Source organism: Lolium perenne, chromosome 3 (assembly GCF_019359855.2).
Source record: "Lolium perenne isolate Kyuss_39 chromosome 3, Kyuss_2.0, whole genome shotgun sequence".
In the NCBI taxonomy this organism is placed as follows: domain Eukaryota; kingdom Viridiplantae; phylum Streptophyta; class Magnoliopsida; order Poales; family Poaceae; genus Lolium; species Lolium perenne.
Window position 1 is genome coordinate 263,080,360 of NC_067246.2, and position 26,082 is coordinate 263,106,441.

Below are 26,082 nucleotides of genomic sequence, written 5' to 3' on the forward strand. Positions count from 1 at the left end.
CACTCTCCCTTAATCACAACGTATCAAGTTGAGATTACGCTTAAACTCTTCAAAGCTTCGAAGAGGAAGGGGCTTTGTAAAACCATCTGCAATTTGATCCTTGGAACGAATAAACCGAATCTCCAATTGCTTCTTCATTACTCGTTCTCTCACAAAGTGGAAATCTATCTCAATATGCTTTGCTCTTGCATGAAACACTGGATTTGCTGATAAATACGTTGCTCCCATATTATCACACCATAAACATGGCGTTTGAGATATCCTCACACCAAGTTCTCGAAGCAAAGACTGTATCCAAATAATCTCAGTGGTAGCATTGGCCACTGATTTGTACTCCGCCTCAGTACTGGACCTAGAAACTGTATCTTGCTTCTTAGCACTCCAGGAGATTAAATTCGGTCCATAGTACACGGCAAAACCTCCGGTGGACCGACGATCATCTACACAACCTGCCCAGTCTGCATCTGAGAAAGCACTAACCAACGTAGACGAGGACTTCATGAAGGTGATTCCAAGCCCAACGGTGTGCTTAACATATCTCATGATGCGCTTGGCAGCAGTCCAGTGCAGAGTAGTAGGAGCATGTAAATACTGACACACTTTGTTGACAGCATAAGAGAGATCAGGTCTGGTGAGTGTAAGGTACTGCAAGGCGCCTACCATGCTTCTATACTTTGTACTGTCATCAGGACCCAGTAGCTCTCCTTCATGAGCTGTGATTTTTTCTGAGGATGAAAGGGGTGTAGGCGCGCCTTTACAGTCTACCATACCAACACGTGCAAGAACATCTTGCGCATACTTAGTTTGACTTAATATCAACCGATCATGACTCTTATGAACCTCCATACCGAGAAAATAGTGCAGGTCACCTAGATCTTTCAATGCAAACTCCTTGCTTAAATCCTTCAGTAATGCAACAGTTGCAGCTTGAGAGGAACCGGCAACGATGATATCATCAACATAAATAAGCATGAAGATAGTAACAGGTGACTTGCGATAGATGAACAGGGACATGTCAGATTTTGAAGCAACAAATCCAAGAGAGAGAAGCTGAGAACTCAACCGAGAATACCATGCTCGAGGTGCTTGTTTCAGTCCATATAATGCTTTGTCAAGTTTGCAAACATAACTTGGCTTGTGTTTGTCTTCATAACCTGGAGGCTGTTTCATGTAGACCTCTTCTAGAACACCATGCAGAAACGCGTTCTTGACATCTAACTGTCGCAAACTCCATCCCCTTGAAACAGCAACAGACAAAACCAGCCGAATAGTAGCAATTTTAACAACTGGACTGAAGGTATCCTCGTAATCAATACCATAACGTTGCTTGAATCCTTTGGCTACCAACCTAGCCTTGTATCTATCAATGGATCCATCCGACTTCCTCTTGACTTTGTAAATCCAACGACAGTCAATAATATTAGTCCCATGTCGAGGTGGAACGAGCTTCCAAGTTTTATTCATCATAAGAGCACCATATTCCGCATCCATGGCTTCTTTCCAATTTGTACTAGCAAGAGCATCATCAAGATTGGCAGGTTCCTCAAGAGAAGCTGACAAAATCCAGCGAACAGTTCCATCTTTATACTCTTTCGGTTTGACAATTCCTCTCGATGCGCGTGTATTCGGACGAGGCAAAGAAACTGCAGTTTGCACAGGATGTGGCACAGGCAGGCGAGCCGTAGAAGATCCGGGAGCACTGGCGCTGGCAGCAGCCGAATCTGCAGGATCTGCATGTGAGCTTGGCGCAGACGATCGTGTGGTCTGCGGTGTGGCCGAATGAGAGGCAGACCCACCAGCTGCAGAGTGGGCGGGCATAGAGGATCCACCCGGGGACCCAGCGGAGGCAGCGGGCGCAGGACTCGTGCGTGGCGTGGGCGCGTCTCGCGCGTCGGACTGAGCAGGGGACCGTGCAGGTGACAGAGACGACTGATCCGAGGCGGATCTCGACCGCGATCCCGATGAAGATGGCGTCAGTGAATCTGCTCCGTGTCCTGTGCTTCTGTCTTCTTCTGCAAAACTGTTTTCAGTATTCTGGCCACTATTGTGATTAGAATTTTCACCAAGCGGCACCATCCTGCTGGCAGTAACCTGTGGAGCAACACAAGAAGGACTAGTGACAGGATTAGTAGGAACATTAGTCATGTATGTATCATCAATAACTCCATCCCCTTGTTCAGGATTACGAAGGGACAGTGGAAGTAGAAGAATCTCTTGGCGAAGTAGGGCTCCGGCATTTGGGTGAAGAGATTGAAAAGGAAACACAGCCTCATCGAAAATGATGTCACGAGAAATATAGACACGTCCAGAAGACACCTCAAGGCATTTAACCCCCTTGTGACGCGGACTATATCCAAGGAAGACGCACTGTGTAGAGCGAAAGGCTAACTTGCGTTTATTGTATGGGCGAAGATTAGGCCAACATGCGCATCCAAAGACGCGTAAAGAGGAGTAATCAGGTTTGGTGTGTAGAAGACGATGCACAGGGGTGTCATTGTTGATGGTGCGACTGGGAAGCATATTAATGAGATAAGTGGCAGTCAGAAACGCCTCGTCCCAAAATTTGAGAGGCATATGTGCATTAGCAAGAAGGGATAAACCTACTTCAACTATGTGACGATGCTTTCGCTCAGCGGAGCCATTTTGTTGATGTGCATGGGGGCACGAGACATGATGAGCAATGCCTTGTGTTTGGAAGAAGCTGTTTAGTTTGACATATTCGCCTCCCCAATCTGACTGAACAGTGAGGATTTTCTTGTCAAGTTTACGCTCAACTAGCTTTTGGAAATTTGTAAAGGCATTGAACACATCAGACTTCTTTTTAAGAAGATAAATCCATGTAAATTTACTATAATCATCAATAAAGTTTACATAGTAATCATGTCTACCAACAGAAGTAGTGGCAGGGCCCCATACATCAGAGAAGACTAACTGTAGGGGTGCTGTAGATATACTGGTGGAAACTGGATATGGAAGCTGATGACTCTTAGCTCGCTGACATGAATCACAAACTAGTTCTAATGTGGAATCCCTAATACAAGGTAATTTATTCTTGCTAATAATTTGGCTAACTATAGTAGATGAAGGATGACCAAGGCGACTATGCCACTTCGCGTGTGTTGGCTTAGCGGCGACAAAAGCATACTTCTGAAACTGGGAAGATGACACCAAGGATGAAATAAGAGGATAAAGCCCACCAACACATCTCCCTTTATGAATTATTTTCCGCGTGACCTGATCCTTAATCAAAAAATAGAAAGGATGGAACTCTATGAACACTTTGTTATCATATGTAAAGCGATGAACAGAGAAAAGATTTTTTGAAGCATGAGGAACATGGAGGATATTACGAAGATGAAAATCCTGAACAGGGTGACGAATTATGGAATGACCAACATGAGCAATATCCATACCTTGCCTGTTGGCGGTGTTGACCTTGTCATAGCCTCTGTAGTTGTCGCGGACGGTCAGGTTGTTGAGCTCACTTGTAATATGGTGGGTAGCGCCGGTGTCTCCATACCAGTTGGTATCCACACCATAGGAGGCCGCGTTGACCTCCTTGTCTTCATAGGGTTCATACTCTTCATCGAAACGCCGCCAACAATCTTTGGCGGGGTGACCCTCTTTGTTGCATATCTGGCATGTGATGTCCACCCAAGGTGTGGTGCGACGCCGACCTCGTCTGCGACCACGCCCTCCTCCTGGTGGTGCGCGTCCTCTTCCTCTGCCTTGGCCGTAGGGCCGATCATCACGACGCTCATCACGGCGGTCAGGACGCCGATCATCACGGCGGTCACCACGAGCGCCACCACATCCACTGCTGAAAGTGCGAGAGCGCTACTGTTTGTTGGCGAGGTTTGCTGATGTCTCGAACTCTGAAGCTGGCTGTCCCCGTAGCATGAGTTGGCGTTCATCATAGGCATTGATGTGGGCGTATAAGTCGCTGAGAGATATGGGCACGGTGGCCACGCCAAGGGCAGCAACTAAGGAATTGTAATCTGCACCCAAACCAGCAAGGATGAAAGAAACATGTTCATCTTCAGGGACAGGTTTCCCGGTGGGCGAGTTCGTCAGCAATGCGTTGCATCTGAGTGAGGAATTCTGAGGTAGTTTTGCCGAGTTTCTTCGTATTCGCAAGGGCAACCCGGAGATTGGTAATCTTGGATTGACTCACAGAAGCGAACATAGACTCGATGGCCTTCCAAACAGCAGCGGTGTGCTCATGGCGAAGAACATGGGTCATGATCTCCGGTGACAGGCCGTTGAGGAGATAGGAGAGTACGATCTGATCCCGAACAAGCCAGGTTGCGTACTCAGGATTGGGAACGAACGATGGTTCCTTCTCTTTGTCAGCGGAAGCTTGAGGCAGCAGCTTCGCTGGGGGAGCGTCGGATCCGTCCAAGAGGCCGACCTGCTGTGCTCCACGGATGGCGGGCAAGATCTGCGCCCGCCAGATCGGATAGTTTGCCCGCGTCAGTTTCTCTGATGGCGGGGCGCCGAGATTCAGCTGGTTGCTCGACGAGGCCATGGTGACGCGGGTGAGGACGAGCGCCGCGCGGAGAAGACGCTACAGCGACGACAATACGACGACGACGATTTTCGCGATCAGGTAGATGTACCGGAGAGGGGAGCTCTCCATGTGAAAATACACGTTTGGTCTACTCGGATAATCCCGAGCGTGATTCTCTCGTTGATATATATAGAAGGTTTTGGGCCCAAAGGCATACAAGGATTACGTGAAGGAAACGTATATAGAAACCTATTACAGTACGACTATATCGTATGTCTAACACAGGGGTCTCGACTGCCACTGGCCTCTGTCGCGGTGAGCGCGCGGCGCCACAGCCCCACTCCAGGCTCGGCTGTTTAGGGCACTTCGCTCCGGATTGCGTTGTCGCCTGGGGCGGCGTCCCTCCAGGCTCCAGATCTCGCCGTCGTCGGGGGCAGCGTCCGTCCGCATCTCGTGGTCGGCTGGAGTGGGGGGCGTAGTGGATGCGTGGATGTTGGGATTGGCCCAGTTTGGCGCTTCCATCGAAGAGCCACGGGCGCGAGCATGGCAGCCGGACGGCACACCCCTCGGAGGATTCGGAGGGCCTACCGGCGGCGGGATGGGTTGGGGTGTCCAGGACGAGGTGGTTGGCAGAGGCGGCGGCCGCGTGATTGGATCGAAAGTGAGAGAAGGGGATAGGGTTTCCTCGGGGATCAAGCAAGAGTGACAACTGAACGAGCAATACATGGGTTTCGTTGGGCTTTGGCCCAGGCGTGCTCGCGCGGCGAAGCGAAGGGAGTCGGACGACCAAAACTACAAACGTATTGTCTATGGCAGAATAAGGAACCACTTTAGTCTTTTTAAGTAGTAGAGATTGATGCATCTAAATGTACTATACATGGAATCTACCAAGAATTTTTCGTTAGCATGCGAATTACTTTGGAATTCGTCCTGCCCTTGCAACAATTTGATGATAGCCAACCTCCCTTGAAGGGTATTCCATGCCACAGGAGGAGGCCCAGCTAAAGTTCTCTAGAACTTCACACAATACGGTGCGACCCTAGCACCTCTGCAATTGTATCGCTTTTGTTACAAACAATATCGTACAAGGAAGGATATTGGTACTGGAGAGTATAGTTTTCCACCCGTATGTCCTCCCATAAACCAATTTCAGTTATGTTCCTTAACAGAGAATGATCGAAAAGAAATAAATGTTTCTTTGTCGCCATCAAACCAACCCAAAAATGTGAATCTGAGGTTTTCCAGGAACTTGGGAGATATCTTAGATCCATATATTTTATCATCAGGAGATTTTGCTAGACCCCATCCTCTGTAAGAAGCTTGAAAATCCATAGCTTTGATCCAATATATTTTCTTGTTAGGAGATTTTGCTAGACCCCATCATTCGTAAGAAGCTTGAAAAATCATTTACTAAGTATGTAATTATTTTTGACCTCAAGATCTTGAATATCAAGACCACCAATCGTATGTTTTATGATAGATAGCATTCCATTTAGTTTGTCTATGTTTGGTTTTTTATCACTTTGCCAAAAAAATCTGGATAAATTAAAAAACAATGCATCCTCTTAAGGACCCTTTGTAGCACGTTTCTTAGCACTGAGTTGATAAGAACCAACGTACATCTGATAGAGAGGAGCTTTCCTTTCCAACCGCGCGAACCTGTTCTTAAAGCACTCTTCAATATTTTTCCATTAGGCATTTGAGAGCCTCTGATGATGAATCGACATTCCCAAGTGAATGATATTAAACATGCCTTGGTTGCAATCAAATGACTCCATTCTCCAAAAAAAAAAAAAAAACCAAACGACTCGGCTGTATTGAACGGCAGTATCCCTCGCTTTCCCCAAAAACAGTTTACTTTCATGAACATCTATTTTGAGATCCCAAGAGCTACTCAAATGCTTAAGATGCCAACTTAATATTCTTAGACTTTTCAAGGTCATATTTAATAAAGAGTATCGTATCATCGGCATATCGTAGGACGTAGGATACAAAACTAACCATTCACAAGGTGTGGCACCACTCTTGTAATTTGACCATTATTTTTCATAAGCTCAATCAGGATGGTCACCATGTCAATGCACTGGTGAAGTGTACTGAATGGACGGTATAGTGGAGCTTTTAGCATCTACGGAGTATGATTAAAGCAAGTGTAGTAGAAATGTCAGGCATAGTGGAGCTTTTGGCATCTATGATTAAAGCAAGTGTAGTACTCGATGACGAGGAAAAAATTGAACTCACGGTACCGTCTGCAACAACATTTATGGGTAGTTGTGTAGTGTACGATATGATCCGATATTACCTATCCATCTCTACATGTCTCCATATCTGCATATTTTGAAGACTGGCACGATTTTTACAACGTGTTTCCGTACACACCGTGAAAACAACACGATTTTTACAACGCCATTCTAAAGCATTCTGACAATAGCGAAGAGAACCACACGATTTTTACGACGCGATTCTGAACCATTCTGACAATATTGAAGAAACATTGGCGTACGTACAAATATCTTCAAGGGATCGAGTACATGGTAGCCAGGCAACATTCTATAAGAACGTAGTACTATCGTTGTGCTATCGTTTCATCAGAGAACGATCCTACCGCGCGAAATGCATGCACATGCAATGTTGTGGAATCAACAACGGGTGTACCAACATTGCCTGGCATGCCAGTACAACATAGCCTGATCATACATCATCACGTACCACCTACACTATTTTGCATATGTACGAGGTGTCAGTGAACCTGTCACCGTTAATCACGGCCGGTTTTGCAGGCGATTAGCAATTTTACGACATCTGGTCCCGAATCTCCGAGCTCCCATCGCACGGCCGGATGTTGATAATCAACGTTATCGTTGATTTTTATGGCCATGATCCCTCCAACTACGAAATTTTTAACCCATGCACGCCAATTTAAGGCACTCTATTTGAAGATTGCTAAAGAGAAGGCCATTGACTGTAGCTTTAGTTTTCAAAGTTAATTGTAAAAATCACACCGCTTATATTCTTTCTGATGTAATTCATGGACCGTTTCATGTAGGACGTAGGAGTACCCTCTTCATCGAGAACTTTCCTGCCATGAGTATAGTCCTTCTAAGTTGGTCGAACCACATGATCTGTCAAAAATACTTGCAGAAAGCATGACTCGGACTTGAGACTCTAGGTTGTGATACCATATCAAACTTTATGCACGCAAACGTAATCAAAAATCCAAAATGATGAAAAATGTCAGGGAATTCACTTCTACACTTCAATAACAACGTTTACGAAATTTTTGAAGATGATATTAAGAAGATCGTATGAGCATCCTTATTCTTAGGCAACAAATCGATTTCACCAAAGTTGGTATCTAAGGAATAAACTTGGTCTGTAAGGAACAAGTCTTTTATACAAATCCTATAGTAACCGTCCACATAGTTAGAAGAGGCTATGAATATTAGTAAAAAAATGTAACCAGGGTGTGTCTACTTAGTTTTTACAGTACAGGATAGACAAAATAAAACTAGTTCTATCTTCCTGTTATTTGCTTTGAGCTGTACGTAGCTGTAATTGGATCATCTTCCCCCTTTCACAATTCTAAACTGGTCCCGGATCTCCATCGTGCTCGAGCTAACAAACTGAAGAAAACACAGCGTCACTACTGTTTTATATTTCATATGCAAACACTGAACTACATATAAACGAAAAAACGGTTGCTTCTAAGGACTGCCCAAGAAAAAGAAAAAAAAAACAGAAAGCAAAAAACTAAAACTAACCTGAACCAAGACGTCGGTTTTTGTGGCGTGCACCCTGGCATAGCCAAATTCTGAAATCCTTGAGATGCTCCAGCTCTGCCGCTGAATATTTGGACAGCAAGACATAGTTGTCAACGAACAGAATATAACAGGTACTGGTGCAGGATTATCAGTTTCAGTTATCTCTATAGTCCTACGATTCATCTTAGCTCTTACAATGATAGAGAAGCCGTCCAACTTGAACCCTGCTGCTCCAACAACGGCATGGACCGGCGCGGTGTAGTTGTTGTTGTCGTAGGTGTCGATTCCGTTTGCATCCTTCCTTGGCGTGCCTCTGCAGTCGCCCTGGTAGACTGCGCAGGTCCTCTCGTAGTTGTGCACATGGCCGAAGAAAACCAAATCCACCTATTACCACAAACCAGCAAGGCATGTCAAACAAACAGTTCACTCTGAGCTTGTGATCATATATATAGCCATATTTTCTTCAGGGTATGATTGCAGTGTGATGTCTTGCCTTGTTCTTGAGCAAGAGTGGCTCAACAGAGTCGACAAAGTTCGGGTCCACGCTGGTCGGTATGCCCAGATTCGATGAATACATTGGTCGATGCCTGCAGTGGTCATTCAAATAGCAGGTGTTACTTGTAGCCACATCCAGGTTCAGTCTGAGGTATCGCTTTGGTAACAAAAAGAACAATTATGTGGCTTCAATGTCAGAAGAGGAAAGAGTGTTCAGCTCACCCGAGGAAAAATACCCACGGCGTTCTTGTTCTATCAACAGATGACAAATCTTTTTCCATCCACTTGTACTAATCAAAAAGATATTGGCAACATCAGCATGTAAAATGTGCGTAAAATTTTGCAAGTTTATATAAGTATGAAATAATAGAAACAGCAGCAACGTAAAATTGCAAATTCTGAAATAGGACAGGGGGCATGAAACTGCTGATTTATACATACTTGCTCTGACTTCTCCGACCATGAATGCTCGGTGGACATGACGAGGAAGTGGACACTCCCTTGCTCGATGGAGTACCACGGCTTGTCCTTGCCGGCGGCAGGCATGGGGAAGTAGGACTCGTACGCGACGCCGCATTCACCGCCCGAATCCGGGGTCACGTACACGGAATGAGACCCTGCATAATCCCTGAAAATTGCAGTTTATTCAGCAGATGTTACGGACGGTGCATGTCGCGTATATATGCTGTCATCCAGCCATCGCTAGGTCCAAGTTGGAAGGGAAGAGTGCGAGGTTAGCTTAACGTTCTGGGTTCAGAGAATAATCACCTCTCGTGGTTGCCAATGGCGGTCATGTAGGCGACCTGAGAAGCGATTGGCCTGATCAGGTGAAGGAAGAAATCCCACTCGACCAAGAATCCCGTGGCGTAGCTGATGTCTCCTATGTGGAAGATGGAGTCGACCTTCCCTGTTTGCACCTCTTTGGCCACTGCTCTGGTCACGGAGATCGAGCCAGGCTGCAAAACGAGTGTCATGAGCGTTAACTTCAGAAGATGTGTGTATAGGGTACGGAGTATAATTTACACTGGTCGAGGCAATATTTTGCGTACCTGGATGTAGTGCTCCACCGATGATGGGTCTAGTGGAGCCTTCCCCATATCGCCATAGATCACAAAGGACACCTCATCTGACCCTGCAGCCGGAGGCGTTCTGAACTTGACCGTGTCACTCCAACCCACAGAATCACTGCGCAGAGATACCAATGAACTCATGAAGTCAGGCCACACACACAATTCGCACGACGATCCTAGAGTAACAATAAGAACTTCACCTTCCGTAACGGTAGTCGTAGGACTGAGAGGGCTGGAGGCCGGTCATGACAGCCGAGTGGATGTAGCCAGGGTCATGCCACCCGAAATCCTTGGCGGGGCTCGGCAGCACGGGAACACCTGCATAAGTTTCGTTCTTATATCCTACCGGAAGTCTGGAACTTGTAAATTAAGCTTGGTAAACTGTCTTTGTTAGTTGCCACAATCGACAGGCATATCATCACTCACTGCACATGTCCTTCTGCGTGAATGTCGTAACCTCGGAGGCGGCGGACCTGCTGCCTCCTGCATACTGAACCTGCTGTGGCCTCCCGTCTCCGCTCACCCACGTCAGCTTCATCTGGCAATACATACCCACGCATCGCTCAAAAACACGACGCCATTTGCAGCTCAAATGAAAGCATGACGAAATGCTCACCGACGTGGCCGTGGAGTCGGTGCTGGAGAGGTGGCCGTGCAGTGGCTTGGCGGGGTTGGCGAAGCGGAGCACGCCGGAGCGCTTGAGGACGCAGGGCGTCTGGAAGCCGTCGGAGAAGAAGACGAACTCGACGTCCGTGCGGAAGTTGACGACGTGGAAGGTGAGCGTGGCACTGCACGTCCGGACCTCGCAGGCCCCCGATCCGTCGCGCTTCTGGCAGGCCGCCTTCCTGCACCCGAGATAGTTCGGGTCGCTTTTCACCAACTGGGCCTAAATTCCAAAGATTTATGCCATTTGATTTAGCCCACTGGGCATAAATGTCCAAGTATCATGTCAATTAACTTAGCCCACTGGGCCTCAAAAATTAATTGGGCCTACCTTGGCTTTAGTTTTAGGATTATTTTCGAAACAGTCTTTCGCCCCGCTTTATATATAAAAGGGATTTCTATTTTCGTGCCCTCGGGTCCTTAGTTGTGCTCAGTTTTCCCCAGCTCCTTAGTTTTTCCTCAGTTTTACCCAAGCGTTTGTCTGAAACCATCACACGTGATGTAACGCCCGGTTGCCCGACGGTTGACCGTTATCTTCTGACTAGTGGGGCCACGTAGAGCCTGCAAAGACACGTTAGACCATCCATCTTTGTTTGACCGTAAGCATCGCTGTATCCCTGACCAAAACGCGAACGAGTGGGGCTTCGCTATATCAAATGACAAGTGGGGCCATGGCGCTGATACAAGGGGCAATACACGGGTAGGATTAGATTTTTAAACGGAGCTCTACAGCGATGGCACGGAGGAGGTGGCATGCGGAGTGCCGAGATGAGATCGACGTCCACAAAGAACTGCATGAGGCGAGACCAGACGCATTAGATAGATATGAACTAGACGCGTTTAACCAGGCAAAGAAGAGAAGAAATGGTCAACGACATCGACGACTACCTCAAAACTTTGACTGACCGTGTCCGACACGAACGCGAGCAATGTAGAGAAAACTAGTGTCTCTCCTTTCTGGCGTGTATAGATGGGTGCTAGAAGAGTGTGGTGGCGAAGGGAAAGACCTCGCGGTGGTCTGTGGCGTCCAACATAGCGGGGCGGCGTGGCCGTGCCCACATCGGCGTGGATGCATGTTCGGCATTGGCATCAGCATGTACGTTCGGCATTGGCCTCGGTGGTATCTCTGGTGTGTCAGTGATCGAATGAGGGGATGGGATTGAGGGTGCATATCCCGACGGTGACCTAGCAGTGGCGTCGAGCATAGCCGTTCTGACCATGCCGATATCGGCATCGGCAAAGTTTGGAGGCTGTGGTGCTCGAATCAAGGAGGGATTTGTTTCTTGTACGCCAAAAGTGATTTGAAACAAGTTTCGTGTTGAAGGTTAGGTAACGAAAGTTTGTAAGTAAGCCCAAAATTATACTAGCGCCATGGTGAGGTTCTTTTTGATAGAGCTATACGGTTGGGCAAACTTTTTTGACACTTTTTAGATAGGGTTCCTTGTTGTTACACGTATGGCATCATGTATGGCAAATTTGGGATCATTTGGAGATGTTCGAAAAAATCACTTTGCTTAAACGCATGCCGTTTCGTCTCACTGAAACCAGCTTTTCTAACAAGGTGATTTATTCTACCTCCTCTAAATGACCTCAAATTTCATACAGCTGATCTTCTATACATAGATAGATAGATTGTTTCGTTTTTATATTTTTTGAACTTTTTATTTCCCTTTATAATATCCAATTGATTTTCAGGTCAAAACCTCGAAAAACAGCATCATGTATGGCATCATTTTCGCCATAAATTTCAAATTTTGTGAAACTTTCCCTTTTAGATATTCCTTGTTGTTATAGATATGGCATAATGTATGCCAAATTTGGTTAGGTCTCACTGAAACCAGCTTTTGTAACAAGTTAGGTTTTTTCGACCTTCTCAAAAGGGATTTTTTTCTACCTTCTCTAAATGACCTCAAAAATCATACGAACGATCTTCTATACAAAGATAGGTAGATTGTTTCGTTTTACATTTTTTGAACTTTTATTTCCCTTTATAATACCCATTTGTTTTCAGATCAAAACCTCGAAAGTTAACATAACTAGATGGTGAACCCTTCCAAACTTCAAATACGAGAGATAGATAGATTGGTTCGTTTATCATTTTTACCGTGAATAGTAATGGCTACAAGAAATCGGTGATGGTCTATCATTTTTTGCGTGAAAAGTAATGGCTACAACAAATCGGTGATGGTTTATCATTTGGGATTTTCGTGAAAATTAATGGCTACAACAAATCGGTGACGGTTTATCATTTTTTGCGTGAAAATTTATGGCTACAACAAATCGGTGATGGTTTATCATTTTTTGCGTGAAAAGTAATGCCTAAAAGAGTTTATAATTTTTAGCGCGTGAAAATAAATACAGAAAACCGCCATTTAGCAAACTTAGAGAGTGGAAGGTAACCGCCGACAGAGAGAGGGAGGGGTTATCCTGCCCGTTAGATCATACGATCAACGGTCGGCGGGCACGATCCGCGTGACATGGGCTAGACCAATCAGGCAATGTTGCACGTGTGAGAGAATTTGTGGAGGGAGAGGGCAAAACTGAGTAGTATCAAGAAACCAAGGGCACCTATGTAATAAACAGACTAAGGGATTCAAATATGAGATTTAAAAAATGAAAAATGCGTGTTTTGTAGAATAAAACCCATCTTGGCCTATCTCAAACTATTTGCAATACAAATATACATGAGTGTGAGAATTGTGGCCTCATTTAGACAAAGTATGTTTTGGGGAAAGCTGTTTTGGGAAGGGCTTATTGTGGAAAACCATGCACCTTCATAGCTACTAGGTGATTTGAGAAGGCCTTTGAGAAGTGGCAATTTGTGGTAAAACTTGATTTATCTATGACTTATCTATGTTTTGAGAACTGGAAATTTGTGGTAAAGACTCCATGAGTATGTGCCACTATTTTTCGGAATTTTTTCACATTAAATGAATCATTTATCTTGTTAATCACATTTTTTCACTGTCTTTTGACCAGATACTTGAGGGTAAAACTGAGCATATTGCACTATCCAGTACTAGCACTCAAGGGGAAAACTGAGCACACAAAAAATGCTAGTATAATGCTCGAGGTTATAACCGAGTATATCTAAATTTTCAGGGTTAGACTCGAGGACGCGTGTTGCGGTGCAGAAATGAAAGGCGTGCAATATTTGACGCGTAGACGCCGGTCGCGGTGCGAAGTCGAAGACGTGCAATCGTGGACGCGTGGCGCATTGCAGAAGTCCAAGACGTGCGGACGTGCAGCGGTGGACGCGTAGGACGCGGGTCGCATTAACCACCACTAGCCTTTATAGACGCCTCCTCCCACTATCTCTCGTCACTCTCACTCGCCTACGCAACGCCGCCTCTCTCACGTCCCATCATCTTCTCCAAAGCAAAAACCCTCTCCCTCTCCCTCTCCTCTCGCCGGCGAGATGGACAAGGAGAATGCCAATCCCATCGTCCACGGCGCCGTCGGCTCCAAGCGCGACGCCTCCCTCTTCGACGCCGTCCCCTCAACGGACGTCGCCGCCGTCCCTCAACGGACGTCGCCGCCGCCTCCGCCGGTGCATCGGAGGCTGCTGCCGCCGGTCGCGGTCAGATCCCACCGGGATGGGACCCCTACGAGCCGGTGCCGTACGTCCCGCCCCGAACCGCTACGACACCTCCATAGAGGACCCATGGAACGAGGTAATAACTACGGTTTGCTTCCTTTTTTGTTCCCCATTCCTTTTTGAACCCTATTTGTGCTGGTGTAGATGGATCTGTGGATGGATGAGTATTGGGCTAATATTTGCGCCGATTTTATTCCATTTTGCTTTGATCCCTCCTTGATTTCGTTCAAGAGTTGGGTTTCGGCCGTTCGGTTAATTTAAGCAAGTAATAATGGGATATCAATCGGTTAATTTATGCAAGTAATCATAGGATCTCAATCAGTTATTTTATGCACGAATCAAAAGATATCAACCGTTTAATTTTGCAAATAATCTGGAATGTGTTCAAGTTCAGATCTGGAATCTGTTTCTTTGCCTATGATGAATCGGTGGGCACAGATTTTTACAGGGAGGGTTCAGCGAACCATTTCGTGTACAAATCTGTTGTGCATGAGCTTTGGTTCGCTTACACCGTCCCACGTAGACATATAATCGTGTCCACTCTAACCGAGGCTGCCTCTGTTTTTCCTAACTTTGTTATCATGCACGTTTGCAACTCATTCACTAATAAATTCCCGTTTGATATGGATCAGCTGTTCTGCAGCGACGTCGGCAGCGACGACGAGCACCATGACGTCAAGACTCGCCAGGTGCTGCGGAGGCTGCAGGTCGGCCGCATGTCTCCTACCTCGACGTCGCCAAGGGTGTCTGCTGTGTGCCCCTTACGCACTAGGAGGCTCGGCGGCACCGACTTCAATCGCGTCCTCACGCATGCCGAGAACATCGGCCACACCAACCCCAAGGTCGGCGCGTCGGTGAACCCCAACTCCTTCCGCGCCAAGCACTTGGCGCTCGGCATGCACCTCCGCAGCATCCAGCGGGTGGAGATCTCCGGCGGGCGCATGCCTCCGCTCAAGCCCAAGGCTCCCAAGGGGAGCAACAAGTGGAGGCAGAGGCAGATGGGGTAGGCGGAGTCCTGGACGTGTGCTGCTGCTGCCTCCTCCATTTTGTTGTTGGGATCCCTTTGTTGTTAGTTAGGGATCCCTCGTTGTTATGTTGTTAGTATGATGGTGCTGTACTGCTGTGAAGAACCTCGAACCCTACTATGTTTGGCTGCTGAATGCAGCTTATTATCTATATTATCTATCCCTATTCTACTATATGACCTTGTGAATTTATCGTACATTCCCTGTAGATTTGCTTCTAGATTTAACTACATACATATGGACCAGATGGAGTACTAGATTGGGCTCCCTACTAGATTTGCTGCCATATTGGGAAAACAACCAGGGCCAAAAGGCACAAATAATAATTGAAGAAAGACAGAAATGCAAGCTTCTCTAGATTTGATACTAATTATGTGAAAAAAGGCAGAGAGAAGGAGGCAGAAAAGGTACTCTTAAAAGGGAAATGCCAATGGCCGAGAGAGACAAAACCCAGCTCCTGCTCACGTGCAACCAAACGCAATCTCGTCCTGTCCCACGCGGTCCCTTTCTACCAGCCCCACGCGACGCGGGCCCACACGACGCGGCCCCACACGTCAGAACGGAGCGGTCAACTTAACGGGAATCCTGCCGTCTGAGCTGCCTTCTGCGGGTTTCAAACAAGGACTTGGGGAAAAGTGAGGAAAAACTAAGGGGCTGGGGAAAACTGAGTACAACTAAGGAACCGAGGGCACGAAAATAGAAATCCCTATATAAAAATAGTCATACCACAACCGAAACGATACCTTTTACAAAGTAGACCAAAGACAAACAAAATAAATAAGAGTAGCCACTAGAGGTGCTACCACGACTCCTTGTGAAACCACCACACATTTTCACACAAAATCCACCAAGTCGCTGTCGAAGAGGGTTGCCTGCCCTCTCTCGAAGGGCCTGAGGCCGAACTTTTATTGAGATAGCAATGGAGAAAGTTCGGCCTCAGGCCCTTCGAGAGAGGGTTGCCTTCCCTCTCGCTTCAGGCCGTGGAGTGTCGATCCTATCAGCGAACAACGAGAACGGGGAGTGGTGAAGACAAAGTCGCACACATAAGATAGGAGGTCAGCCGATCAAGGAAATGGCTTGGCTTGGAAGGTACGGTGTCAAACCAGATGATTGGCATGATGCGCAAACGGTTCTTGAGTAGCAGTGCACCTTCGTTAAAAAAGGTCATGAGGAAGGCCATGGCTCTCCTTGGCATGCTTATGTCATGGGAAGTTTGGAAAGAGAGGAATAACGCGAGAGCCTAATGTAATGCTACTAGAGTAGACCTTTGTGTTGGGTTTAGCTTTTGACTCGACCCATAGGGCTTGTAACGCTTGAAAAACTCTTTTCTTTATTAATAAAAATGGAGAATCTTTTGCCTTCTTTTATTTTAAGAAAAGAAAAACACCCCACACCATCTCCGGAAGTGCTTGGACACAGATCCGAACTTGTTCGACGGATGATACCACAACGAAACGGAGACGTACCATAGCTCCACGAACGTCTATTCCTGGGCAGAGATTAATGTTGTTGGTGTCTTGACGCTAGTGGCTCGTGCATGATCCAGGTTCCATTAATAAGCTATAGACAGTGTCATGCTTGAGCCATGCAACAGCAGACGCCGTACGCATGTGCATGCGGCCCATACGGACATAGTCGACCTAGCACGCTTGATAACTTGGCTTTGCTTCACGGATGGCCATTGTTCCGGGTGAGGCTAACGCACATGTTGGATCGGGCAACTAGTTATGGCGCTATCAGTACGTATGTAAGCCGGCACTGGCTTCCCGTAAACATGGCAACGTCTTAATGGCGACCGGAAAACTTGAGCAATGGTAAACGTACGTACGTACAGGAGCTGCTCACATGGCGATCGATAGGCCGTACGTCGTACGATCGAGGGGTGCCGCTAAAACATGATGAGATTGATAGGGGTTGCTGTGGCAACTAAATTCTACTGTGGCCAAACGGTGGTTCAGGGTCTAATTGGCAAGTGGTGCATGCGAAAGGCAGATGCTACCTCACCTTGACGGGGTAGTGGCACAGGAGCGGCAGCTTCGCCAGGTCGCCGGTCTCGACATAGTTCACGCCGCTCAGAGGGCATCCGGAAACACTGCAAGCGCATGCATGTACACTATTGTTAGTAGCTACACATGCAGATCCATCAAAAGGTCTAAACGATCGGAAAACTAATCAAATCCCATAAGAAAATCTCGACCTAGCTATATATAGTTATTGGAGAAATGTGTGATCAATGTCAAATCTGTCGTTTAATTACCTGGAGTTTGAAGGCGTGATCATGGCGACCCAGTGCGAGCCGTCGGGCCGGTAGACGCCGCCGACGGTGACGTTGACGAAGCCCTCGTCGGGGAGCGGGCCGCCGGGGCTGACATCGATCGACAGGTACGGGCTCGGGTTGAAGCACGACTCCAGCGGCCTCCGGTTGATCGTCCTGAACTCCGACTTCCCAGCGAAGCTGTCGTGCAGCATCACCGGCGGCGGTGGCAGCGGCAGCGGCGGCGGCAGTGGAAACGCCGAGCACGAGCCGGCCATGGCGTAGAGGCCGAGAAGCGCAAGAAGGAAACCACGCGGGGAAGAAGAGAGGGAACCCATCGCCGGCAACCGCACCCTCCCCCACGTACTCTACAACACAACTGCGCGTGGCTGGCTATAGGCGAGCGCGCAGAGACTGAACGAAACCCTGCAGCTTATAGTGGTAACATGCGACGGGGGGGAAGAAGAAGGTAGCAATGCCAAGGCACAGCTACGGCCACACCAACGCAAACACGACTGTGCGGACGAGAGCGGGGGCATTGAGATATCAGCGTCCCGGAAAGCGATATGGGAGGGAGGAGGAAGCTATAGGGGTACGCATGTACTCTGTACACGTTGCGCCGCGTGCGCGCGCGATGGGAGCGGGGGCGGGGCTGCCAATTCCTTTCTTTTGTCCGCGATCGCAAGCCTTTCCCCGACCGAGTCCACCGCCCGCGCCCGCTGCGCTGTCGCTTCACACTGCAGCATATACCGCCGTATCTTCTTGGGCCGTGGCAACGTAGACACGAGACAGTGAGAGTTCTTCTTTCCAATGAGACCATCTGATTTATTCATCAAACCAGCAGTACACCTAAAAATATATGGAAAATACGTCAAGGCGTCTTCTTCCTCCCCAATGGATCGCCGCTGCTGCCTCTCTACGCCGGAGTCAGCCGGTCGTTGTTGATGGTAGACGGGAAGTCATTAACACCGCCATCATATCCTGTCGAGCCAACACACCTCAAAACACCGCCATCATATCATGTCGAGCCAACACGCCTCAAAGAAGAAACGGTCGAATCTGTCGTTTGAAGATCCACATATACGACATCTCAACCCAAAAAAACAAAAACAAAAAAGTGTAGGCCTCAGTCCGATGCCGAAGGCCGCACCAATGTGATGGAGGAAATGCCGGGGGGGGGGGGGGGGGCAAATTGGAGAGGGGAGCCGGCACTACGGCCATGCCAACAAACAAAACAAATCCTAACATCACCCGCGCGAGAGGGCTAGCAGGAGTCTACCCCAACCAAGCTATCAATATCGCTTCAGCCAACACCGTTGAGAGGAGAGGCTGGAGGATAAGTTATTCACGAGACCGGGGCAGTCGCCACCACCCACCACCAAGGAAGCAACACCTTGTAGACCTACTAAAGCCCCAATAACTGGGACAACTACAACTTCATATGGTATAACGTGGCCTCCCCAAAGCTCCGACGCCAGCGGAGCACTACAAGAATGCCCCGTGCCTGGCATATTTTTTGGACAGCACAAGCAAAAAAATCTGCAAAAGTTTTTGACCCGTCATATATATAGTCCGTTCGCGGCGACCAGATAAGAAGGTGGATATTTATAAGCTGTTACCGAGTCTATACCAGTACATATCAGTGGCATGGTTGTTGTCACAAAAGAGCGGCCCTTAGTAATTGTTGGGGGGATGACCCCCGGTATGCCAAAGGCATGCCAAACCGGATGGTTTGAGCCATCAAGATACCGGTTTGAAGTTTATTCCGGGCTGTGAAGCTAAGCTTTTGACTAAGTAAATCGTACCGGTATCCCCAAGAGGGGTATGCCGGAATGAGCTAAGAAGACACCGGGTTATCGGTAAGAGGTGCACTGTAGCACGTCGGCAAGACTGGTCAAAGATTCTCTCAAGAGCAAGAGGACAAGGATGAGCTAAGCAAAGTAGCTTTAAACGAAGCCCTGACGCCAAAGAAGAAGGTGACGCTGAAAGCATCCGGAGGACGTCAGCCTCCCTGATTAAAGAGATACCGGCGTCACCTGTGATTAAAGAGGCTTTGTAAGTAGTTTGTCTAGACAAAGATGCCATTAGGGTTTCTTAGGGTTTGTTCCCCTGTAAGCCACCCTCTCCCCTATATAAGGAGAGGGGGCACACCCCATCGCGGGCATGATGATGATGATGAGAGAGATGAGCTGATAGAGGCTATCTTGTATCCAAAAACCTGTAACCTCTTGTGATCAATGAATAGAAAGATCTGAAGGGGAGAAAGCTCTAGTGTTCTTCTTCTTCTACCTCTGGCCAAGGCCAAGTTCTTAGGAGATCCATCCGGAATCCATCCCATCCTTATCAAAACCCTCACCCGAATACTCCAGCGCCCATTCGGCCCCAACTTAAGCCATCCTATGGCATCTATCTGTTCACCACGACAACAGTAATGTCGTGATCGGGTAACAAAGGCATAAACAATTGCACGTGCATTCCGAGCGAAGTTCAAAGTAGGTCCCACACTATTGAAAAGTCAAGCATTACATGTTTCGCTCACTAATGTGGTCCACACCACAAAGGTTGATGCAGAAGCGGTGAGAGATGTAATATCCCAGGTAATGGGGTTACAAAAATAGAGGAAACAGATGGGTGCATTGCATTCATGCATAGAAAATCTGGGGAATTTTCGCGCTTTAAAGTAAAACAGTCACAGTAACTGAAGTTTCACTTGACCTTGGTGGAATTAAAGTAGCTCATCAAGTCAAGCGCTATAAACCTCAAAGTGACTTTGCTAAAACCTTGCTTTGGGTAGAGATAGTTTGAACTAAGGGGTTAGATAAAATAGAACTGATAATCAACACAACAACATTTTACTCAATGATCAATTACTTGATCTTATAAAATGTTATGATATGGCAATCCTTGTCATAACATATGAACACCAATTCAATTGCAGATCAAGTAACAATAAAAATAGAGAAGTGATACGTCTCCGACGTATCGATAATTTCTTATGTTCCATGCCACATTATTGATGTTATCTACATGTTTTATGCACACTTTATGTCATATTCGTGCATTTTCTGGAACTAACCTATTAACAAGATGCCGAAGTGCCAGTTGCTGTTTTCTGCTGTTTTTGGTTTCAGAAATCCTAGTAAGGAAATATTCTCGGAATTGGACGAAATCAAAGCCCAGGGGCCTATTTTTCCACGAAGCTTCCAGAAGTCCGAAGACGAGACGAAGAGGGGCCACGGGGTGGCCAAACCCTAGGGCGGCGCGGCCCCACCCCTGGCCGCGCCGGCCTATGGTGTGGGCCCCCCGTGCCGCCTCTTGACTTGCCCTTCCGCCTACTTAAAGCCTCCGTGACGAAACCCCCAGTACCGAGAGCCACGATACGGAAAACCTTCCAGAGACGCCGCCAACGCCGATCCCATCTCGGGGGATCCAGGAGATCGCCTCCGGCACCCTGCCGGAGAGGGGAATCATCTCCCGGAGGACTCTACGCCGCCATGGCCGCCTCCGGTGTGATGTGTGAGTAGTCTACCCCTGGACTATGGGTCCATAGCAGTAGCTAGATGGTTGTCTTCTCCCCATTGTGCTATCATTGTCGGATCTTGTGAGCTGCCTAACATGATCAAGATCATCTATCTGTAATTCTATATGTTGCGTTTGTTGGGATCCGATGAATAGAGAATACTTGTTATGTTGATTATCAAAGTTATATCTACGTGTTGTTTATGATCTTGCATGCTTTCCGTTACTAGTAGATGCTCTGGCCAAGTAGATGCTTGTAACTCCAAGAGGGAGTACTTATGCTCGATAGTGGGTTCATGCCTGCATTGACACCTGGGACAGTGATAGAAAGTTCTAAGGTTGTGTTGTGCTGTTGCCACTAGGGATAAAACATTGATGCTATGTCTAAGGATGTAGTTGTTGATTACATTACGCACCATACTTAATGCAATTGTCTGTTGCTTTGCAACTTAATACTGGAGGGGGTTCGGATGATAACCTGAAGGTGGACTTTTTAGGCATAGATGCAGTTGGATGGCGGTCTATGTACTTTGTCGTAATGCCCAATTAAATCTCACTATACTCATCATGATATGTATGTGCATTGTCATGCTCTCTTTATTTGTCAATTGCCCAACTGTAATTTGTTCACCCAACATGCTGTTTGTCTTATGGGAGAGACACCTCTAGTGAACTATGGACCCCGGTCCAATTCTCTTTACTGAAATACAATCTACTGCAATACTTGTTCTACTGTTTTCTGCAAACAATCATCTTCCACACAATACGGTTAATCCTTTGTTACAGCAAGCCGGTGAGATTGACAACCTCACTGTTTCGTTGGGGCAAAGTACTTTGGTTGTGTTGTGCAGGTTCCACGTTGGCGCCGGAATCCCTGGTGTTGCGCCGCACTACATCCCGCCGCCATCAACCTTCAACGTGCTTCTTGGCTCCTACTGGTTCGATAAACCTTGGTTTCTTACTGAGGGAAACTTGCTGCTGTACGCATCACACCTTCCACTTGGGGTTCCCAACGAGCGTGTGCTTTACGCGTCATCAAGAAGTCATTCTTGATTTATCTTTTCCATGTACTAAATCAATCCTTGATCCTACCATGAACCTCATGGTATTCATTCTACTTTATTCTTGGAAACAAGACAAGGAGATCAACTCCAGAAATATATATCCTCCTCTATTCCAAATTATTATACATCAAACTTAGAGAGAGGAGAGTTCTATATTATTTATTAGATAAGCAATGGCAAACCTTGGATATAAATATCCAGATGATCACAACATCATCTTCAAGAGGAACCCTAGAGTAGTATTCAAGTCCTTTCCAAATAAGAGAGACCATTCATATCAATCTTAGCTTTACCTATTTAAGAATAAGTGACAACCATTGAACTTAAGTATTAGATTTGTAAACCATTTCATCTTGGAAGAGTGAGATAACCAAATACCCAATTGGGTAAGATAATATCCATGAGTAGATGAAATAGGGAGGAGACTAATCCAACTAAGATAGCCAGGTGGAATATTAGACTTGATATCTATTGAGATATGGAGAATACACCATAAAACCTAGAATAAACCATACCTTTGTAGGAGAGCTCAAGCTAAGGTATTACACTCAAGAAAGTTAAGCCAACAATTGAATGTGAGGGAGAGAACTATTCATATAAACCCAGATGATTATATCATCATTGCTAAAGTAGAACCCTAATAGAATATCCCAGGCATTCTCCTGGGATATAAGCTATTGAGACAACCATAGCCATGTCCACCCAAGAAACTATAAGAGAGATATTATACCCTAATTGATTAAGACAATGTTTGATCATGGAAGTGAGAACCTAATTTAATGAGAGATCCTTAGGAAGTCAAACCTTGATCATTATATATAAGTGATGATCATAAACCCTAAGAACTTGAGGTATTGAGAATAAACCCTAATAGGATAAGTAGATCTCATTCCCACATGAAATTATAAGGAGATCAATAATGAGCAACCATAGACTTAGATCACAACCTTAACTTGTGAACCACTTGGTGATCACAGGTATAATTTTACCACATTTACATTCCACCTATTCTTCACCTAAGAAACATAAGAAAATCTTAGAGTAAAACTCCATACTTTATATGGTGAGACACCATACATCCATATGACCAAAGTTAACTATAAAAAGAACTATAATCAATATAGTTACCTTAATGATAAGTTGTGGATAATAATAGAAGTTAATTGGTAGAAGATAAAACCAATTCTCAAATCCTTAGTAATTAGGGAAGCACATGAAATATTAAGCAAGTCACCACCTTATCATGATTAGGGAAGATTAAACCCTAGCACATGCAATATGGTGTCATCTCATATCTACAACCTAGCATTATATCTCAACCCTAGTTTGTGCATCACATGGGGATTGCTAGTATAATCCTAAAACCATGCTTAAGCTCAGATATGAGCAAGGGAACTATTTAACCAACTCTAAAATGAAACAAGATAGCAAATTAACATATCTCATAAGCCATGCCTATGTGGGTGCAACTAACTAGTGTTTCAATATAAATAGAAGTCTCATGAGAGAGATGAGATCCACCTTAACCATATTAAACTAAGGGTTTAAAAGATGACAATAATACTTTAAAATAACCTTAAACAATTCTACAAATCAATAACCACCATGAGCACATGAAATAATGTTATGAGATCATATGCTCAAATAAGAAACTTGATATTAAGCTATGCCTTGTAAATTGTTTAATGCAAGGTAACAAAAGATAAATATAAAAACTTAACTATCAATAGGTACTTAGAAGAACCTCTTGATAAATAGTTTGGATTACCTAAATTGGTGTTGGCAATTAGGACTATATAATTGCCCATTTTCAATCTCTCTTAACATTTAATAAACAAGGGTGTCACTACACATATGAAATATTTTAAAGCTCTTATATTGACAATAGTATATTTATAAACTCCAAAGGGATTCACACATTTAAAATCCTGCAAAACAAAAGGGGAATGCAAACCAGAATTAAATAGAAAATACAAACCAGAAAATAAAACTAGAAAAGAAAAAGAGAGATAAGAAGAAAGAACTTACCTGGCTCACCTGGCCGCCACAGCCCAACACCCAGCCCAGCACGCAGCCCAGAGGCAGCCCAAGTCGAGCCCAGCAACCACAGCCCACTTACCCCTTCGTCTAAATATCACGAGGATGAGTTCATCCTCATCTCTTCCTGGCGCATGGAGGCCACCACAACGCCGTGCCCTGCTTCTCCTCGCCGTGGCAGCTCCTCCGCGTCCGAAGGCATGACGAGGCTCGACCTGCGCACTATAAAAGCCGAGAGATGATCACTGGCCCGAATTCTTTTCCTCTCTGCTCCAATTTTTTCCCATACCCGAAACCTGGTTCCACCGGTCACCATTACCGCCGGCGATGGAGGCCTCCCTAGGCCAAGCCGTGACCACCACTGTGATCACCGTCCTCGACTTGGTCACCGTGTACAAGGAATTAAGCTGAGGCGTCTTCAATCGACCGTGCCAGGTCGTCTTCTCCGACGACGGCATCGAGCAATCCTGGCGATTGCGACCTCCCCTCGCCTCTCCGACAAGCCCTTCGTGTTCTGGGTGAGTCACTGACCTTCCTGCGCATCCTAGCCTTCTCGTTCATGCCCAACATCGCCGTAGCACCGGTCACCTGCGAGCGCCGCCGCTCGGGTCTCTCCGTCGAGCTTGCTCCGGCGACCATTAGGAGGCGGCGCTACCATCAGTCAGTTCCCTGCACCGCGCTGGTTCGAATGATACCGATCGCTAGTCTGGGCGTGGCCGAAATCGTCGTCGCCGGCGACAACTGCCCGCCGGCCACCATGTCCTTTACCACGTCGAAGATTTTGACCCAGTCAACCGCCAACATGGCAGTTGACGTGGCCAAGGCCCACCTATCAGTGACAGAGAGTAGAATAGCCCGGGTGCATTTAGTAATTCACTGTTTAATTTCAAATCCTATTTAATTACTGAAACTTTGTAAATTTGTAGAAAATTCATAAAAACTCAGAAAAATATAAATAAGATATCAAAATTCTTATAAAAGAAAAATCTATCCAATAAAAATATAAAATGAAAATTATATTTTTCATAAAAATTCAATTACTTAATATTTGTTAATTAAGCCTTATTTATTAATTCTAAATACAATTAAAATTCAGAAATTAGGAAAACTATCCAAATTAAATAAAAAACCAATAAATAAATAAAGAAAAACATGAAATCTAATTTTCTTTATTTATTATTTGTTAAATCTTTATTAGAGAGATTTAAACCCTAATTAATAATTACCTAATTATTAATTATTTAAAAAGAATAAAATGCCAATTTCAATATTATTTTTATTTCCAAGTTACTTATAACTTCAACTTTACCATGAAGTTATTAATCATAGAACCATAGGGTAAATAGCAAACCCTAATTCATTATGAAATGATGTGACAACCTTATCATTTCATGTGAAACCTAAAACCCTAATACCCTTAGGCTACCTAGCTCCATTCATTCATGTGAACCTTAATCTAATTCCAAACCTAAACCTAAATTAGAACATGTGATCATAATGTTTTGATTTCATTCATATAACCATAGTACTATATGGTAAATAGCAAACCCGAATTCCATATTGAATGATATTACAAACCATCATTACATGTGAAACCTAAAAATCCTAATTCCATTAGGAACCCTAGCCCTATTATTTTATGTGAACCTTAAATTGCTAATAAACCCAAACCTAGGTTATAATTCGTGATCATGTTATTTCCTTTTGGATTATAGACCCACAATTAGCAGCTAAGTATTTGTTCTTGTTCCCATAAAATAATAGAAGCCATAGTACCTATAAGTGTATATACCATGAACACATCCTAATAAAACCTAAATGTTAATGTAGGGTCAAACAAGTGCAAACCCTAGTTATTATTACCAACACCATCATCCTTAACTATCCATGATTAGCATCACACCATTGTGATGAACTCCACTAGCATCTATGCCCAATAATTACCATTACATAACCATACTCCACTAAACCCTACTAGTGTGAGATACTTATGAACCATCCTATTTAAGGAGCCAATTATTCCTTATTTAATAAGAACCAACATAACAAACCATGAACAACCACAATTCTAATTGATATACTTCTT

At 45.6% G+C, this 26,082-nt stretch overlaps 1 protein-coding gene across 1 annotated transcript; it reads right to left on the minus strand.

Annotated features, from left to right (window-relative positions):
- Nucleotides 1-7,778: 7,778 nt before the first annotated feature.
- Nucleotides 7,779-17,925, minus strand: LOC127344136 (probable inactive purple acid phosphatase 27). Its single transcript, XM_051370354.2, has 13 exons — nt 17,380-17,925; nt 17,127-17,214; nt 10,453-10,722; nt 10,263-10,374; nt 10,037-10,154; nt 9,816-9,951; nt 9,535-9,722; nt 9,208-9,394; nt 8,989-9,056; nt 8,765-8,858; nt 8,467-8,655; nt 8,272-8,352; nt 7,779-8,133 (listed from the first exon to the last, which is right to left on the minus strand). The coding sequence occupies exons 1-13, from the start codon at nt 17,712-17,714 to the stop codon at nt 8,071-8,073; spliced, it is 1,929 nt and encodes a 642-aa protein (XP_051226314.1). The 5' UTR covers nt 17,715-17,925; the 3' UTR covers nt 7,779-8,070.
- Nucleotides 17,926-26,082: the final 8,157 nt, after the last annotated feature.

Bases quoted from the DNA above. Each gene is read 5' to 3' on its own strand.
- LOC127344136 (XM_051370354.2), bottom strand. From the start codon at position 17,714: ATGGGTTCCCTCTCTTCTTCCCCGCGTGGTTTCCTTCTTGCGCTTCTC. The intron at 10,155-10,262 runs GTGAGTGATGAT...AAACTTATGCAG, and splicing joins CACGCAGAAGGACATGTGCA to GTGTTCCCGTGCTGCCGAGC. The intron at 9,952-10,036 runs GTGAAGTTCTTA...ATCTCTGCGCAG, and splicing joins TACGACTACCGTTACGGAAG to TGATTCTGTGGGTTGGAGTG.